Source organism: Amblyomma mixtum, chromosome 3, assembly GCF_055824585.1.
Source record: "Amblyomma mixtum isolate Tamu chromosome 3, ASM5582458v1, whole genome shotgun sequence".
Taxonomy (NCBI): domain Eukaryota; kingdom Metazoa; phylum Arthropoda; class Arachnida; order Ixodida; family Ixodidae; genus Amblyomma; species Amblyomma mixtum.
Window position 1 is genome coordinate 196,908,831 of NC_143014.1, and position 19,970 is coordinate 196,928,800.

Consider the following 19,970-nt stretch of genomic DNA (forward strand, 5'->3'; position numbering starts at 1 on the left):
AGAAGTAAAGAAGGTAGTTTTCGGGATCTGCTTTTCAGGACTTACAACTGCTATACGTTTTCTCATAAGAAATTATGTGTAATGCAATAAGCAAAAACAAAAGGGCTGAAATAAATGCTGTCATGCAGAGTGTTGCGGCATCCTTAACTACAGCAGCCGAAAGATGTCACAAGCCACAAAGCCGCATGTAAAGGCTGATTCTATGCCTATGTGATTTTCAACCTTTTGAGTTTTTAAACCAATCATCAGTTAAAATGGCCATGACTGAAACAAAAAGAAAGAACATAAATGATGGCCGTCTGTAAGGACTAGAGGGTCAGTCAACATCTCCTGTTTATCCTCTGCCTTACTGCACTTGTTTTGCTAAACAGGTGTTTTCAAGTCTTTCTGCTTCCTGTCATCCCTTGTATTTGTTTTTGTTTTTTAAGGGGCGACCCTGGTCTTGAAAAAAAAATTTTTATTAATGAAGTCACAGTAATGAAATTTTCAGGCCACATGTATTTTTGTGCGCTGGTTCTAGATATATCATTTAATTTCGTGTAAAACAATTCCTTGAGCACTTGTGAAATTTTTATGCAAGTATTTTGGGAAAAGTTTTGCAGAAAATTTGCTCCAGGAAACTCGCTGAAATGCATGCCATTGGGTTCTCTTGACACCAAGGAATGCAATAAGGGTAAAATTATCATCCTGGCTATCATAGAACTTGAGTTATAGTTTTGAAGTTGTCACTTCAGAAATGAGAAGGAAAGTGTGTATTCCTGTTTCTGAAGTGGCAGCTTCAGTACCCTATAACTCCAGTTCTATGAGAGCCAGGATAATAATTTTACCCTTATTGCATTCCTTGGTGTCAAGAGAACCCAATGGCATGCATTTCAGCGAGTTTCCTGCAGCAAATTTTCTGCAAAACTTCTCCCAAAATACTTGCATAAAAATTGCACAAGTGCTCAAGGAATTGTTTTACACAAAATTAAATGACATATCTAGAATCAGTGCACAAAAATACATGTGGCCTGAAAATTTCATTACTATACCTAGTTTAATAAAATTTCCTTTTAAAGACCAGGGTCCCCCCTTAAGGAATGAAAGCAGCAATATGAAAGGAAAGGCCAGTGATGCAAGTTCTTGATAAAGGGGGTGTGGCATGTTGGAAGGAGTGGGTCTCAATAAGCTTCAAGGGCAGCACTAAAATCTGATCACATCCCCTGGTGAGCACGTCCAACTTCACACTTTCAAGCTCCGAGAGCACAGGAAAAGATGCGACACTGGAGACGCGAATCATAAGCAAGCTCCACCATCTACGGCAGAAGAAAAACAAACCTTCCCCTCTTAACTTTTTATCCCTTCTATATTCAGCTGCGGGCTACAGCAACAAGGACTGAGTGAAGCTCCGCGCTCTTCAAGCCACATGATAATGATAGTGCAGCAAGCATTTCACAAGGGTGCAACTTGTGCACTCTTGTCTGCTATGAAAGATAATGCCTGCTTTGCAAAGCAATATCAGAGAAATAAGCCTGACATTAAGAAACAACACCATTATATCTTTCCTTTCACAGACAAGAGGTGTACTCCTCATCCTTGACATAATAACGCCTTACAATCACATGCTTGTAACCTTCTAACAAGCTGTGAAACTAACTGTGAAATGCTGGAACAGGTTTATGCTGCCCATTCAGAAAAAGCTTGCATTCTTTTATGCCAGGTCTCGGTTATGTTACTTTGTTAGCATAAGATGTTCGAATAACAATCATTTACTTTTTGGTTGTACACATTGTTAAAGAAACTTTATTGAATCAACATTTTTGGACACTACTGTGTATTTTTGTCGTTACTGTTTTCCACAGATATGTTTCCGGCTGCATTAACAAGCATGAAAATTTTATTCTTCCCTATTGTTTCTATTGCACACTCAGCAAAACAATTATCTGTGTAGTTATACACAAATTGCATTTTTGTACTGCATGTACCAGTCATCTCAAAAGTAACCAAAACATGGCTCTGTAGTCTAACATTTTTACATGAATAAACAAATTGATCGATGGTATCTGAAGCATTGAAAATTCAGAGGTATGGTATTGTTAGCGAACTCATGTGGTGCTTAGACCACTGGCACAGAATGTCTGCTAAATTCCACAAGGTTGACGATAAAAGCATTTTGTAGTAGAACTGTGTTCCACTATACAACTGTACCACTGCCGATTAAGATGTCATGCTTACGATTGTCGCGTGTACGAGTAGCCGCTGTAACAAGCGGATTCAGAGCAGCTTTCTGTGATTGCCCCATTCTTGTCTTCAGAAAAAATTATATGATTGAACAATTTATTGATGCCACGTATGAGCCTTGATATAGCAGTCATGCTTTCAACCCAAGTTTACTACATCAAGATTTTCATCACGACTGTTTTGACACTTCAAGCAGTGAAAAAAAACCCTCAAAATTTCCCAAACACCTCTCTGAGTGAAATTCTGTGACTGAAGACTTATACTACATAAGCTGAGATTTCAGATATAATAACAGCATGACTGAGTTTCTCTGACATTGCTAGCAAAAAGTTATGAGAGCCGTGCCTGATCAAAACTGCAAGGATGCAGGCAGGTAAGCTTGTAGAGCAAAACCTCAGCACTGCTGTAATGCAGATGCCCTGGCTTTGAGAATTGCTGTTCACACTATCATAACCACAACAGCTTATAAGCTTTTGTGATTGTGATAGTGTGAATAGCAATTCTTAGAGCCACACGAAGATATACACGAAGACACCTTAGACTCTGATCACTGTTGACTATAAAAGCAGCCAGACAAACACAGTTCAGCTTGGCTGCTGTCACCAAGTCACAGAAGCCTATGTCTGTTCTAGCTAGCACATTCTTGGGTATTCTTGTCAGCACAGAACAAATCTGGTGTGAGCCTCAAGAGGATGCTATCAACAGCATGGTGATGCACTTACCTTGCGGCTCCCATGACCTACAGGTCTTTTTCAACTATAATTTACAGATAAACAATTACCTGCAATAGCCAAAGATACTTTGTGGCTTTTCAGAGGCTGCTGGTTTGAGGTGTGCTCAACAAGTTTTACCTCCTTATATAAAAGAACAGAATTTAAAGATGTGGAATTAAAATAAAAATTTAGGATATCTTCTTTTCTAGTAGCACATGACTTGTTGACAGAGTTCCTACAAGCAGCAATGTACCAGTGCACCAGTCACCGGTGCATGTTGTCAAAGAATGAGGGCACCAATTGATGACACCAATGGGACACTACACTGGTGACCTCTCTGGGCGTGAACAGCACACCCTTCAGATGCTGCTTCGTCTTGAGAAACAGTGAGCAAACTGATAGCACTATGTCCTGACTGTAACGTGCGTGGGGCATGGCAGCTGTACAATGGCATGCAGAGACTCGAGCATGAGTGATGGAGGTGCACTTGCTGCTAGTGGAAACCACACTGAAAAATGATGTACTTCCGGAAAAGGACAGTCCAAAAACTTGATCTGAATGTAACTTCTTTCAAAATTACATCATTTTATTTTATTGCTGCAGGCCAGGAGGCCCTCAGTGAACTTAAAGGACACCCCTTGTACATATAAATGTCTGTTAAATGCAAACTGCATACTCCACTAGACCAAAGAGAAAAATACATTGTCCTCAATGAAAGGCAGAAGGAAAGCTGAAATTTTCCTTGAATGGAAATATTATTTTTATACAGAAATAGGTTGTACCAAGGTTAAACTATAGCTAAAGTGATGAACAGTTGACATTTACAAGGTTCATTAAAAAAAAAAAACTCTGGGCATACTGCCCTCCCTTGGGGCAAAGAGCTCACAGTGAGAGCTGTATTGTCCAAACCCTTCTCCCATGAGTGCACCTACTGCCAGCAGGTCCCACCTGAACCACACGGCTACAGGAGGCATGTTCCTGACAGTGCCCACTCCCTGGACCACCTGTCCCTTATGGCCGAGGAACAGTTGGGAAGACACTGTTGTTTGGGTAGCAGGTGAATGCACTAGGTAGTTTTCAGTAAAAACACACTATGAAATCGTTTCATTCTGAAGAAAGTCCCTCGGACAGCTACCACTGCCAAAAGTAAACTTCATCAGACCACTTTTGATATACCATCACTTCTAAAAACAGCATCCTATTATGTTGACTACATACAGATTGTAGATACTAAAAGAACACAAACAGCACACTGTTTCTGTGGTAAATATGCACTCACAAAAGGAACAAAGGATCTACCGTATTTTCCGCTGTATAAGACGCGGCTTTTTTCGAAAAATCTTGCTGATGCGTCCTATACAAGGGTGCGTCTTATACGTAAATGTTTCGTTTTTTTTTTTTGCGAGTTCAGATATTACTCGGGCATATGTTCAAGGTTTTTTCACAGAAAAAATATCACTACCAATAATGCGGTTGTGACACAGTTAACACTTCAATACCGGGACCGCCATGCGCAACATTTTAGGTTAACTTTATCATGAAACAGCGGGGATGATGACTTCCAGGATCACAAACACGCGGCCGTTTCGGAGGCCTCAAGCAAAAGTAATGTGAAATGCCAAAAGGTTGGTTTATGGTTGGTTTATGGGGTTTAACGTCCCAAAGCGACTAAGGCTATGAGAGACGCCGTAGTGGAGGGCTCCGGAAATTTCGACCACCTGGGGTTCTTTAACGTGCACTGACATCGCACAGTACACGGGCCTCTAGAATTTCTCCTCCAAAGAAATTCTAGCCGCCGCGGCCGGGATCGAACCCGCGTCTTTTGGGCCAGCAGCCGAGCACCATAGCCACTGAGCCACCGCGGCGGCCCTGAAATGCCAAAAGATGGCGACAATCGTGCTTCTCGCCATAGTCAACACAAGCCAAGACAGGCCAGCGTTCTTTTTTAGTCACGCTTCGCAACTTTGTTTGCCGCGTTGCCTCCAGAAATGGGCGAACTTTTTGATAGCGCATCCGAAGATGAAGACTTCGAAGGTTTTAAGTAAACATAAAATGTTGTTATGGACATAAGGCGAGTTCTTTTGTTTTTCTTTCTTTTCTGCTAAAATGTGGGCGGGTATGGCGCGAGTGTTGCCTTTTCGATCACTTAGCGTTGCTTAAGAACTTCTCAGGTACGGTGGATTTCGCGATGGTCGCGCAAGCGTGTTTAATTAAGCCTCGCTAGCCTAACTGGGTAAATTAGGGTGCGTCTTATATAACAACTTTTTCGATGACAGCCTGCATATATGGCGGCTGCGTCTTATACAAGGATGCGTCTTATACACCGGAAAATAAGGTAAGTAGTAAATCAGCTAGCAGATAAGGCGGGCAACAGTCAACAGAATTCCACTGCTAACATTGAGATGATGTTTACAGGGTGTCACCGCACACTTAGGTTGCCTTACCTCTAACTGTGACAGTTTAAGAAAATGCTGCAACCATCACCGTGATAAAGCAAGTGGATTGTGCAAGTGTGCCAAAAGCATACCAAATGTAACTTTGCAATTACAGCAAAAGAAAACAAATATTAGGCACATGGCAGTACCTTAGCAGTGCAACAACACTAAAAACACCTGAGCAAACTAAAGACAGAGAACAAGAACCAGAAGAACAGAAAAAAAGGGGAGAAAATTTTTGCACGAATGCCTTAGTCAGCACATTTTAAAGAAGTAAAAACAAAACTTGCCACTGTTTTCCGGTACTGCAGTTGCATGAATTATGAGGGCATCGGCTGGCCCTCCTTTCAGTCCTCTTACATCGTTTGGCTGTTGGGAGGAAAGGGTAAGAGAGTCATATATGTGCACAAAGCACAGCAACATGCAAAATTTACTCCCATTGGGGCATATCTAACATTCACCGAGTATTTCTTCCAAAACAAATTTAATGTGCTTTGATGCCATCTAAGCTAAGCTTTTATGAAGATACGTATAAAGCTAGCAAAAGGCAAAAGTAGGTCACAGCACAATAACGCCAAATTATAAAATGTTGAAGACGTTATCCTTACTGCACTGCAGTTTGTCAGCTGCTCTGGACTTATCATAATGCGAGTTTCACCTTTTCAACAATATGTACTATCAGCGACAAATGAAATGTGGACAAAAGAACTGAAATGCCAACAGAAAAACACAAGCATATTAGCTCCTGGAGAGGAAGTACAAGCAAGGTAGATTAACACTTCTAAAGAACAGTCTTTGCACCTTTGAAGTGAAATTAACGTACCCTAGCATTGAGTTTCCCATGGCTAAGATCTTATCTTGTGGTTCCTGTTTCAGCTATCTTGTTCGCGTTTCATTTGCTGCTGATAATAACGCAATAATTTGCATGTGCATTTAATCTCACATCTAGCAGTATCATAAGCCTAGGTCGCAAAACCAGGAAAGTACTTTCTGCAGCCCATTAGAAAGTTCTTACAAGAGTATTTCAATTTACATACACATGGTATGTATTATTTTCAGCTTTGCACATAAATGCTTTTTGTTACTGAAGCTTCATCAACAAGCATCCAAAGCATCCAAAGAACATTCTCCTATTTCATAAGCTGCACAGTTGAATTGCAGTACAACAAAACTCCAGATTAGCAAAATATACAGCGCAGAGGAATTTTTTTATTTAGCTGCCAACACAGCAAAGCAACTCTTGCAGATGCTTTCATTTTAAGAAGCCTTTATACAAACATACACTGATTCAAGGAATCATTGGCAGTATCCTTGATAAACAAAAGTACACAAAGGAGAAAGACAGGCTTAGTTTTTTTCATCCGTGCACATTTTTGGGCACAAGATATGGTAGTTGCAAGATATGGTAGTAGCAAGATATGGTAGTTGTGCTATAATGCACTAGTGATCTAGCTGGTAGCACTACAGCTGGTCAAAGCACAAGCTTTCGTGGCTGCAGAAACATCCTGAGGTGCATTATCCAGCACAAGCATGCTTCTAAGAAATTAACAGCTAACAGTAAGCGTGTTTATGTGATCAACCTCCACAGCCAACAGAACAGTAGCCATAGACTCACGACAGCTGAAAACAAACCAACCATAGCTTTGATGCACTTGCAGGCAATGGTTATAATAGCAATGCCTACTCCACACAAAGTATTGACAGCAGCTACACGCACCAAGTAGCTGCTGCCAGTGCATCCACTGTGCATTGCTTACAGAGTAAATCTCAGAGGCTATGTACCACAGCTGCACGGTGGTTTTAGGTTTGGTTTGGTTTGGTTTATGGGGTTTAACGTCCCAAAGCGACTAAGGCTATGAGAGACGCCGTAGTGGAGGGCTCCGGAAATTTCGACCACCTGGGGTTCTTTAACGTGCACTGACATCGCACAGTACACGGGCCTCTAGAATTTCTCCTCCAAAGAAATTCAACTGCCGCGGTCGAACCCGCGTCTTTCGGGTCAGCAGCCGAGCACCACTGAGCCACCGCGGCGGCGCATGGTGATTTTAGTTCATTGGCTTTTTAGTAAGCATGTACTCTGTATTACTGAGACTAAAATTTCCAGCTGAATTCACTGTATATAGAGACCATTAAAAACAAATGATAAAAATAAAGATAAGACATGACCCTGCAGTGAATCCTAACCAACTTTCCCAAATTCCTGTTCTCAATGTGCTTCAAGTATGCATGGCCCTCCTATAAGTTTCAATCGCAATTTCATTCTCTGTGTTCTTAGGTTTCACATGCTCTGAGGTAGCCAAGATACAATAAACATTACTAGGAATTAGTAGCATGACAAAACTGAGAACTTTAGTTGGATAACCACAATCAAAATTACTACTGGAAGTTTATTTACTAAAAGTAATTTACAAGGCCTTAACCGAAGAAAGTGCCTCTCAAACATGGGACATGAACTCTGGTGCATAGTGCATTACGGAAGCAAAAGTACCTTGATCCAACAAAATTTGCAAATTAAGAGAGTTTCCAATTAAAGTGTACATAAACCTTGTTTGACCAAAGTTCATCTTTGATGTGGTCAAACGCAAATCAAATTAATCATTACGGTAAAATGCACCTACATAGCATATATTAAACACATCAGGATAAAAAAAAAATGCTTACATTATCCCCAAAGATCAAGTGATCACTGACGTCTTGCAGGTCAATCAAGCTTTCACCATTCTCATCAGGCAGGGCATCTTCAATTGCTTTTAATGGCTGAGGGGTGCTAAAGAAACACAACACAGGACTGTTACAATGAGGTTCTTTCATCATACAGCATGTCACATTTTACTTAATAAGGGGGAAGCTGGTCTTAGAAAAAAAAATTTTGTTAATGAAGTCACAATAATGGATTTTTCAAGAAACATGTATTTTTGCATGCTGATTCCAAACATGTAATCTAATTTTATGTAAAACAAGTCCTTGTGCACTTATATAATATGTTATGCAACTTCTTGCCGAGAGCTTTCAATAAATTTTGCTGCAGGAAACTTGCTAGGACGCATGCGATAGGCTTGTCTTGACATCACACTATGCAATAAGGGCAAAATGATTATCCTGCCTATCATAGAAGTTGAGTTACAGGGTTTTGAATTTGCAACTTCACGAACGACAAGAAACTGATGATTTCAAAATCCCATAACTGACCTTCTATAACACACAGGATGATAATTTTACCCTTATTGCATAGCTTGATGTCAAGAGAAACCAACTGTATGCAATCTAACAAGTTCCCTGCAGTAGAATTTCTTTCAAACTCTCGGCAAAAGTTACGTAACATATTGCATAAGTGCACAAGGTCTTGTTAAATATAAAATTAAATTACATGTTTGGAATCGGCACGCAAAAATGCATGTTCCCTAGTAGTTGTGACTTCATTATTAAAAATTTATTTTTAAGACCCTCTTACCCCTTAATAGAGCAAAAATTAGTGAGAGGAAAAAGAGTATCGCGCAAATATGAGATTAACTTGGTGTTAGACATCATATTGTAAAAATAGGAGAATTTTTATTTCCTTTATTTTTAATTCTTCTTTTTGGTACCAAAATAAGACCACGTGCTTCACGTGTTATTACTAACAGTTGCGAGGTCTGCATATCCTCAAAGAAAATGGTGCTAAAAAACAGATGAACCACAAGAGCAGGAGAATCACAGGCTGAAACTCGTCCTGTGATTTTTCTGCTTTTGTTGTTCACTTGTCTTAATGGACCATTTTCTTTCAGGATGCACAAATACAAACTAGGCACAGCTGCTCTGTTACATAAGGTCTGCACAAATCATATTCACCAGGTGGGCTTTCCTACCAGCCTGGTACGTTAATGACCCTGAGCACAACTCACGAACAGTGCACTGGTATTGTAAAAAACAAGACTAAGGTCTGGCTTTCCCACAGTTCTTGAGTGACAACAGAATGCAGGCATAAAATAAGCTTCACACGCACCACTGTGGGAGAACTTCAAATAGAATGTTTGATATCAGTCTAATTTGAAATAAAAAAATCTGCTCAGGTGTCTGATGCTGAAATAACAACTTTGTCGAGGAATAATACCCTTCGTAAAGCATAAAATACTGCAAACAGCTTAATTTTCACAAACACCTCACTTTCACTTCCCATTTTTCACAAATCATCGAGGACTCCCGAAAAATCAGTCCACCGAATAATTTGGGCGAAGGGGCCTATCATCTCTGCTTCATGAAATTTGGTACATTTGCAATAAATAAGTTATTAGAGTATGTATAAAGTTTCAAATAAGCAACATCATTTTTGATTGTTAACTACCAGTATGCACTTTAACCATCATTAAATGACCATAAATAAGCAATACACTATCCTACCACGCGTGTTTATAGCACTAAACATGTTGGGCATTCTGAACATTGACAACTGGTAAACTACTGTGGTAACAATCATGGATTCACAGCTGACACTAGACAGGCTCATATACTGTGGTCCAGGGTCAAATATTATGTACACCCAAGACAACATTGGCCTAAATATGATAACAGCTATAGCAATACACTTCACAACTAAGCCCGATGATAAGGGATTAAAACACACACTTACTCTAAGCAGGTCCCAGAGCCAAGAGACGCATAGGACTGGCGTGTAGGCAACATGAGACCATCTTGGATACCCAGGGAACTACTCTATAACCACCAAAGCAAAATGCAACTTAAAATTTGGTTCAGCAGCCACAAAGAATTCTGTTAACAAGACAGATATGCTGTATTTCACCAAACTCACAACTTACCGTACTTACTCGCGTAATTTGAGCACTTTTTTTCCTAAAATTAAGGCTTCAAAAAGGGGGTGCGCAGATTATGCGGAGATTTCGTGAACATGTCCTCAATAACTCTACAAAGGTCATAACGTGCAATGTATACGGTATACTACCATGTATAGTCGACCCTGCAACTCACGCTCCTCGCTGGCCAAAAAAAAGTTGACTCCGAATATAAGTCGACACATACCACCCTACCCACCTCCAACCCAGGTCCATGTTATGTAGTCCCCCACGTGATGGCATGACGGTGAGTGCGTAGCTCAAAGCAATAAACATGGAATGATACAGTCGCAAAGCCAGCAGTAAGAGGCAAATGGAGATACATGGGTGATAAAATGGCGCCCTTGCATGCGGCCCGGCCGAGTAACGGCAAACAATAGCCAATGGTTCGGTAGTTTTGGATTCTGGTGCGACTTATACAGCCGTTCGTACAGGAAAGTGACCACTGGCGCGAGCGGGCCAGGTAAACAGCGTGCAGTTGACTTTTGCTCACCGGAACCAATTTACAAACGAATTCCCGACATTTTTGACACCATTCGCTCACCTTTTGCAGCCGCACGCGGCCACACCAATCTCCCCACGCCTGCCCTGCGCGCACCCGCGTGCATGCTTGTGTGCTTGCGCAGCAGGGAGTGAGAAATATGTAAGTAAAAGTTTTTTTTAAAATCCGGATAAAAAGTTGGTGGTGCGCAAATTATGCACGGTGCAAATTACGCGAGTAAATACGGTAATACAGTTTTGTGAACTGTTAATGACAGAGCTGTGAGTGCCTCAAGTTGGACAAGCATGCCTATCTGAATGCATAGGAACACAAACATTTTCTTTTTAGGCAACTGCAGCACTTACCTGAATTAAATTTATTCCATTCAAGAGGGAACTTGGAAACTTAATGCACGGTGAAAGTAACCTTTTGATTTCAGCCTTAAACATATAAAAATGTTTTTTTTTTTAATGGTTACATTATTGTATACACTGAATCTGAAGTTTACAATACTAGCTTAAAAAAAAATAGAGTTAGAAGTTATGTATGTACATGATGCACCTGTACAATATTTATATGTAGTCCATCTGCACCTGACTTAGTAGGTACAAAACTTCTACCGTACCATTTTCTATGCAGCACCATTATCTAAGTGTGAACCCCTTTCATAATTTGTTGAGTTGGCTTCCCCACGTGGCAACTGCCCTAATCGTGGTATCGCTAGCCATCAGTAAAACAAGGATGAAGTGCTAAACTTGCAAGTTGCTGCTTCACAGGTGCACACACTGCTGTCACAGAAACCACATGGACATATTCCAATACCTAAAACACACAAACTAGGCTACAATAGCCCATTTTAGGAATTTGCTGTTCTACATTTAGTAGAAACTGCTGCATTGAAGTGAACATTTGTATAGCACGACAACGAACATGGACAACAGGGAGACATGAACAGGGAGACACCACAGCGCTTTGTGGTGTCTCCCTGTTCGTGTTCATTGTTGCACTCTGTGAATATAATAAGCATGAAGTACCAACTGGCCCAACAATTCATACTGCGGGGAAGCTGGCTTAACAGTTATGAAAGGGGTCCATTGAGATTAACAGTGATATAAGCAATGTAACAGCTAGTTCTCAGAGATGCAGCATTCAGAAGCTCACTACAAATTTCTTCAGAGAAAGTTTCTGGAAAAAAGAGGGGCGACTGCTCCACTAATATAAGTTTACATTTACAGCATTTAAAAGGAAAGTGACATTCCATTGTATTGTAGTAGTACAACATTGAGTTAGGCACTCGGCATTTAGGGGATATTGTTGACATGCAACATATATTAAAATTTTAATGCATGTAGCTAACATCAAAGTGAATATGACTAATAGCAGCGTTTATACATTTACCACACACAAAGATAGGAAAAGCTGAAGATAAACAGAAGGGAATGTGTAGTGATTCATAAACACCAGGGATGTGCGAATAGTACTTTTTCAAAAAACAAATAAAAAATGAATAGCATAGCTTTACTACCAAGTTGAATTTTCGCTATTTGTGGTGTGCTAACTAACGAAAACAGTAAAATGCTAGTGTTGGTGCCGTAGTATGGCACTACAACTGATGGAGCTATAGGTATGACTATGAAAAGATGCAAGACTGATCTCCACAAGGGAGACACAATATCGTATATCATAGCATTAACTTTTCCTACTGATGATGACAGCAAATACACATCTCGGTAGATGCGAGACGTGTGAGTTGTGTTCCAGGCCTTCGAGACCTGGCATTGTGGCAAAGTTTGCTAAACCTGGCCAAATCCTGCAACACTGCTCAGCCATGGAGGCCATGCATTGATCAGCACAGCACAAATGGACCCTGCTGCGGTGCTGAACACTCCTTCCCGAGCAGATCTATCGCAGCAGCATCTGTGTGGCATCAGAATGGGTACTATTTTCGAATCACTTGTCGAGGAAAACAGCTGCGTTTCTTTACACCGGTATTCAAAAACTGTTTGAGAACCAAAAAGTTCCGAATAACTTAGAACCTGCACTACATCATTTGTTTAGTCAATCGTACAGGAGGATGTTCGATTCACCATTTGAAAATTTAGAACATTCGCACGCTCCCATTAGACACTGTAATTAACATGTTCACTACGAAAGTGATTTTTGGAGCCCTAATCCCTGTGCATCATGGCCCACCAGTGGGCCACCATTAAATTTTCTTTGGTGTGGTGTGATCACTCAGTGAGCCACACATGAAGCTAGCTTGTTGGTACTGCCAACAGAAGATAATAGCGGCCTGGCATGTATGCCTTTTGTAGGTTCTTTGAAAAATCTCTTCATTGCCGTGACGTGACCCACCAGTGACCCACCCACAATGCAGTTAACAGATTAACACATTCACTGCATTGTGGATCACAGGTGGGTCACGTTGTGCATTCCCGCTGGGCAGCAAGAATACTGAGTGGCGGTATGAAGCCATACGACAGCTCAGATTTTTTTAAGAGCTTGGAAAAAACACACACATGCCATGTTGCTACTGCAATCTGTTGTCAATTACAATAAGCTGACTTCGACGGAGGCTCACTGGTGGGTCACGCCGCACCCAAGAAAATCTAAGGGTGGCCCACCGGTCAGCTATGATGTACAGCGGTTAGGGCCCCAAAAATTGCTGCTGCAGTTAATATGTTAAGCAGCAGCAAACACTAGAAAAGGATAAAGTTGCTGCTGTCTCTTCATGCCTGCTGTGGCTCACAAAAACATTTACAGTTAATGATATTTTGGATAAGGTGAGAAGATAGAAGCGAGTAAAGCTTGCATGGTACACTGTAAGCCAACAGGTTTTCCCATTGCGTGTGTTGTTAAATTACTATGAGGAAAGTATGCCATTGAAATTCACTGAAAAAGTTCAATTTTAGAGAAATAAATAGAAAGTACAAAAGAGAGCTTTTTGCTTTTGGTTCAGTTTAACTGAGGCTGTAGTATAAAATCATTCCTTTCTTTTTTTATTTTCCATGCCTGCTTAAAGCTAGCATGCCAAGCTAAAAGCAAGCTGTGCAACTTAAACGGATGGTGCACAGTTTTAATCAAAATTAGCCTGAACATTGCACTGGCAATGTGGCAGGTGACAGCACAATGCTATCATGGCCACACATGAGGTGCATCTCATTCCCAAAGCTACTACTACTACGTGGCGCTCCACATGGCAGGCTTACCCGGTTCTTCTTGGGCGGCAGAGCAGGCGGAGAACTCAGTTCAAAAGGCGCTGCCAAAGTTGCATCTTGCAGGGAACTGCCGAGGAATTCATCACTCCCCAGGCTGGCAAAGGACATCTGCACTTGCTTATAGTGTGCCACTTGGTACGTGAACAAACGGCCACTGTTGAAGAAATCCTGCTGCTCTGTAGGTTGAGAGTAGCTGCCAAATGTCTGGATGTACTCCTGGACTGCAGCACAAATGTGGAAAGAAAACTCAATAATTACACAGTCCATGGTAGAGAGAGGGCAGGCAGATGGTTTCTTGACACTCACAAAGTGAACAAGGGAGGGAAAAGCCTCGGGGTGCTTGACAATGTTTCGACAAGAAGACAAGTCCTCTTGTCAAAACGTCGGCAAGCAAACGGGAACATTGTAAAGTCCTCTTGTAGCAATGCTGACAAGCACCATGAGGCTTTCTCCTCCCTTGTTCACTCGGTGAGTGTAAATGAATACAGAGTCGGAATTAATACGAAGGTGATCACTTAAACTAATAGAATGAAGTGCACTACCAAGGTTTACTCCGCATGAAGGCCAAACAAGATTCATGACCATAGCTGGCTGGCCCTTTGGGTCATCTGTCCTTCCCTGCCACTTTCAAGGGAGAGAAAGTGACCATCAGAAAAGAAAAGGTTTATTAACCTCCTTCAGCTCATATAAATGCAATCCCTTTCATACTGACTGTGACTGTGCACCCTGCAAGTTAAGGGATGTGATAAGCCTGCTCGGCAGGCAACAAGGCAGCTCTGCTGCATTAACTGTGTTTTGAATACGAAAGGAAAACAGCCAATTTGCACAAAAGTGCAAATGTTCTGGTTATTTTGTCCCCTAAAGCTGCAAATGAATTTTGAATATAATACATGCAGAGAAAAATAGCTTGAGAATAGAAAAAACTGTGCTTGTCACATAATTATGGAGTAATCATGGTGACACGTGTTGCACGATCAGCACAACTACATGACAAGATGAGTGCATGAGAAACTCGAATTTATAATGCAATTTTCTTACACTGCATGCATGTGCACAAATGTCATAGAAGGGCTACCAAGAATGGAAACCACTATTTACAGCCTCACAGCAGAGGAAAAAGCAAACGCAATAAAGCAGCAAGCCAGTCTCAGAAACAGTGACGTGAAATTAAATACCTGTTATCCATGCATGATCAATTAAAAACTCTTCAATGCAAAAAAATTACTCAGAACAACATTCAGGGTGACTGGAGGATACCTTTTGGTAACACTGCTATGTTAAGTTTGCCCTCAATAAGTTGCAGCAGATCTATTTTTTTTTTGCAACTGTACAAACAATGACACATGAAGTAATGTGTATTAAATTTATTCAACTTCACTGGAACAGCCATAATTCAAACCAAAATGCAGAGTAGACTATGCAAGCTATGCCATTAAAACAAATGTGTTGTGCGATTCAGAATTCTTGGAATGAGTACCTGCTTAAGCTGAATGGAACCGCGTGTTAGGAGAGGCACTGCAGAGTGATACATACTCATTTTCTTCTTAGGAGGCAGGGGAGGAGGCCGGCCATCTTCAGCTGCAGAGGAGGTGTTTGTCGAAGGAGCACTCGTCTGCTGGCCGTATTGTGGGCACGATGGCTCGTGGCTGACTACTTTGCAGCCCATCATGTCTGTGGTACGCCAATGCTCAGTTTTCCACCTCTCACCATCTACCACATCCTGGAAGCACCAATATCCACAGCTCTTGTTGAAACCAAGCTTTCCTACTAAGTGCTGATAAATTCTGGAGGGTGCCAAGCCTACGTGGGGGATGCACCACACTTGCTGGGAATATGCGCGAATGTGACTCCGTGCTTCACACAGCACCAGCTGCAGACATCTTATACCACAGGTGCCCGTGACGCTGTCTACACCATGCCCCGCTGTGTATGCAGAGTGCTCAAAGCACAGAGCCACGCACCCACACGTTCCTGCTAAGCGTGGTCCATCATGTACAAGCGCACACAAAAGTTTTCGGAATGCCGACATCACAAAAAGCCTGAATTTTCTCGCTACATAGAGCCATAGCCAGTCATCAAGAAGCGCATCATGCTGCTAGTGGAGGAAAGTACGGATTTCATCCGTCAGTTAGTGGTTGCATGCTGAAATTGCACAGAAATTAAATTTTGTAGTAATTTTCGTGTTCCGAAAATTTTTGTGGGCACCTGTACATGCACAGGCCCAGCTGCCCTGAGTGGTTCTTCAGGGTTATCATCTCTGTAAACTACAACAGGCAGTGCACGCACTTTCCATCACTCTGCACTGAAAGCTCGACCATTCCATGGGCTACTGCTGGCCACAGCTCTAACAAAAAACATACTTCCGCATGCACTTTGGTACACACAGACCACTTCATTTCTGGGTTTTACATTTCTTAAAAGTCCAAGGGTAAAAAATCAGGCTTTATATTTTGAGTCAGAAGTCAGGTAGAAATCTTATATATAAAAAAAAATTTTTTTTTCCAGGTTCTTTTCAGAGAAAAGAGAAGTGACCCCGAGCACTTGTTCTGTTGTGGAATAAAATCCATTATCTCAGCAAACAAGCTACAAAACCTAGGTTACAAACAGAAAATGTTCACAAATTCAAGTTTCTATTTAACCCTGTATCAACAAATTTTTCACCACTTAATATTCATTTGCATTCGTAACACTGTTGTGCTCCCTCTAGACCTGACAGGCGTGGCCTAACTATGAAAACCAAGCATCACAGCTGCAATTCGAAATGCTCAATAGCTTTAAAGCAGCAAAAGCTAGCATGGGGCATTGCTTTATGCAATGATGACAACCTGTGTTCTGACGGCCTTCATCTTAAAAGGAGACTGAGACAAAAGGACACTGAGAACAAAATAAAGTTGGCCCATAGAAATTAAATTAAAATGTGGGGCTTGACTTTTTCTGTATACTGCGCCCATTGCGCATCGTTAGTCCGCTAATGACGACTTCGATCACTGATTTCGGAACCTTCCGTGTTGCTCACGGGCACGCTATGCGTTCGGCTTGTAGTCATAGAGCCAAAGTTTCGTTTCTGATGTAGTTTTCTTTTACCCGGCGAGGTGGCACTTTTTTAACGTGCTGTGAAGATGTGGAGACGCAGTACTGCACTCATTGCCCACCATGTTGCCCCCTAACGACGACTTCGCCGCTTGACTCAAGAGCCTTCCATGTTGCTAACAGGCAGGCATGTCTGGCTTGTACTCAGAGAACCGAAGTTTCGTTTCCAATGTAGTTTTCTTTTTTCCCACAAAACAGGTCATAGATGCTGCTAGCCAATATCTTTGAATCAGTCAGCTTGTACGCATATCTGGCATGGCAACATCCACATTTTTTCTTCTTTGACATTAGAGGCACGTTCACTGCCTTCTTGCATTCGTGTGTGGCTTCATGATGCAGTCATTGCCAAACAGTCATTCGCCTCTATGCTCCAAAGTTAAAACCATGTTGCGTTCCAGGTTTTGGGCATGCTTGCTGGCTTTTCAATCAAGCCCCACCATCGAACACATGAACACGTGGGATGATCGCACTTGAAGGGTGACCGAAGAAGGTGACGATGACAATTATTTAAGCCCTCCCCCGTTGTGTTAATGTAGTATGTGTCGCCACATATGTCGCTGCTTCTTTTAAACAGAAATTTCAGCTTTAGCTAAAATGTGACAGCTCATCTCTGAATGGGAGCTATGCTTTCCTAACGTCTTGTGTTTAAGCGCAAAGTTTTCTGACAATAAACAATGCCATGATATGACAGCAATTGATATCATGGTTCGTAACTTGTGATTATATTACCTGCAATGTATCAGTAGTACTTTCACTAATACAAGTGAAGGTCTGCATTACTGTCAGCCTTATACACTTCCTTTCTGTTATGTGCTTTGCTTTGTGCCGAATTATTTTGAACACGGATGTGTGCCAACTTGCAAATTTCAACGAATACTCCACTATGTCAAAAGGGTATTACTGTAATATGTGCACACAGAACAAATGCTGAAGTGTATAAGCACAAACACAAGAAAAAAAAAGGAGAAAAATGCAACATGTATGAATGCCACACCTCAGCATCTGAAACGTTGTCATACTGAGACGGAGTCCTTGTTCTGGCAGAACGCTGCTTGATGGGAAGGGCCGGTTTAACGTCATCATTGCTTGTTCCAAAAGCAGACCCTTTTAGTTCGAATGACTGATGGCTCACAGATGCAAGTGTCTTGTCCATCTGCAAGAGGGAACAAGCAAAAACTTGATATGCATTAAAAGAATGTGGCGCACACTGAATGTATAATGAGCCCAATCATGCACATTAAGTGCACGATTGCATGACTGAGCTGTGAATCCAAAAGTTGCAAATAACTCAGAAAAATGCCACCATGAATTCAAGTTCACTAAAGGTTTAAGCACGGTAAGGTAATACACAAGAGCTTTAAAGCAAGTAGGTCTGGTATTTCAGTGTAATGTACATTGCTTTCACAAGCCAATCTCAACTGTGACGCCCACTGCAGTAAATGGCTCAGTTGAAATTGGAATACTAAGTGTCGAAACATTAAATTTTACTTTTGAATTTTTCGTAAATAAATTATAGACAATAAATTCTGCACATTTTATGTGGGCACTAATGACTATACTTAATATAATCCGACATACTTGACACGCAATATAACCGCTTACAAGACGTGCATAAGCGATTCGTAGGTCTACCGGAGCACTTGCTGTTTTACAAATATGCCATAACAGTACTGACAGTTCACATGCAATTTTAACAGCTTGCTGAGGTTCGATAACTTTAACTGCTGCATAAAATAATCAAAGAAAACCAACCATAGCACAGTCAAGGAAACTAATATTCCGTGGGATGAGATCGCTGGTCTGTGTTTGCTGGTCCATTAGGACAAGAATATAAAATGGCACAAAAGACAAAGGCACACAAAGGATACATAAAGTAACAGTGCTCTAATGTCTCTTATGTGTCCACCTGTCTTAATCTTTTGCACTGTTTTACATTCATACTGTGGGAGAACACTCATTACTTTTTCTGTCCATCTGAAATTGTGGCTCACAAGTTATACTCAAATATTTAATTATTCAAAAAATCTATAAAGCTCCAGCTAATAACATTTTGTCTTGCTAGCTTGAGGACACAGAGGCAAAAGCTACACCAAACAATACATGAGTCCTCATGCACACCTGCTTCATAGCTGATATATGTGTTGACGATGAAGAGTGACTGAGCAGTTGGTCCACGCTGTCACTTCGGCTGCTGACTGTGGTGGTGCAAGTGTTGTAGCTGAAACTCTGATAGCTCGTCTGAAAAATAAAAAAAACCATTATGTACCAACACAAAACATATGTGAAAAGGCACTAATAAAGGCTACACTGAAACTATAATTGTACCAGCCACTGTACAGAGAAAGCAGATCTCGAAGGTTAAAGGTGCACTGAAGAGGAATCTGAACTTGTCTTCTTGCCGCGGGAACTCGATCTACACGTTCCTAGCATTCTTAGAAACTGCGACTTATTGCCCTGTGTGGCCAATTTCCCTAATTAAATCGAATTAACGCCCGGCTCCCGCCCTTTTTTTTTAATTCTGCCTCGTACGGTGGGCGGAGTCGACCAACGCGTGGAGTGCCTTTCACCCAGTCCCGTGGCGGCTTGCCGCTCTGCCATCGGCGGAGTAATACGTAGTAGTCTGTAGTAGCAAATAGTCCGCGCGTATTTTTATTTCTGTGGGCTTATTTTGCGGCTATATTATCTGCGAATGAAACTATTTATTCATGGAAACCTAAAAAACAAAATAAAGCGAAAGCAAAGCCTTCACGGAGCTGGCTGAAAGGAACTTCACGCGTTGGCCGACTCCGCCCATCGTACGAGGCAGAATTAAAAAAAAAAAGGGCGGGAGCCGGACGTTAATTCGATTTAATTAGGGAAATCGGCCATACAGGGCAATAAGTTGCAGTTTCTAAGAATGCTAGGAACGTGTAGATCGAGTTCCCGCGGCAAAAATACAAGTTCAGAATCCTCTTCAGTGCACCTTTAATCTTGTCCAAAAACCATAC

General features: G+C 41.4%; 1 protein-coding gene across 2 annotated transcripts in view; it reads right to left on the minus strand.

Annotated features, from left to right (window-relative positions):
* LOC149353209 (guanine nucleotide-releasing factor 2-like) overlaps positions 1-19,970 on the minus strand; it is a 71,702-nt gene that overhangs the window by 14,088 nt on the left and 37,644 nt on the right. For both annotated transcript variants that reach the window (XM_089582419.1, XM_089582418.1), the window contains 7 exons: positions 19,102-19,221; positions 17,978-18,136; positions 15,427-15,613; positions 13,885-14,114; positions 9,975-10,057; positions 8,030-8,135; positions 5,659-5,737 (listed from right to left, as the gene is read on the minus strand). In XM_089582419.1, coding sequence (XP_089438545.1) covers positions 5,659-5,737; positions 8,030-8,135; positions 9,975-10,057; positions 13,885-14,114; positions 15,427-15,613; positions 17,978-18,136; positions 19,102-19,221 — 964 coding nt within the window. The remainder of the gene's footprint in view (positions 1-5,658; positions 5,738-8,029; positions 8,136-9,974; positions 10,058-13,884; positions 14,115-15,426; positions 15,614-17,977; positions 18,137-19,101; positions 19,222-19,970) is intronic.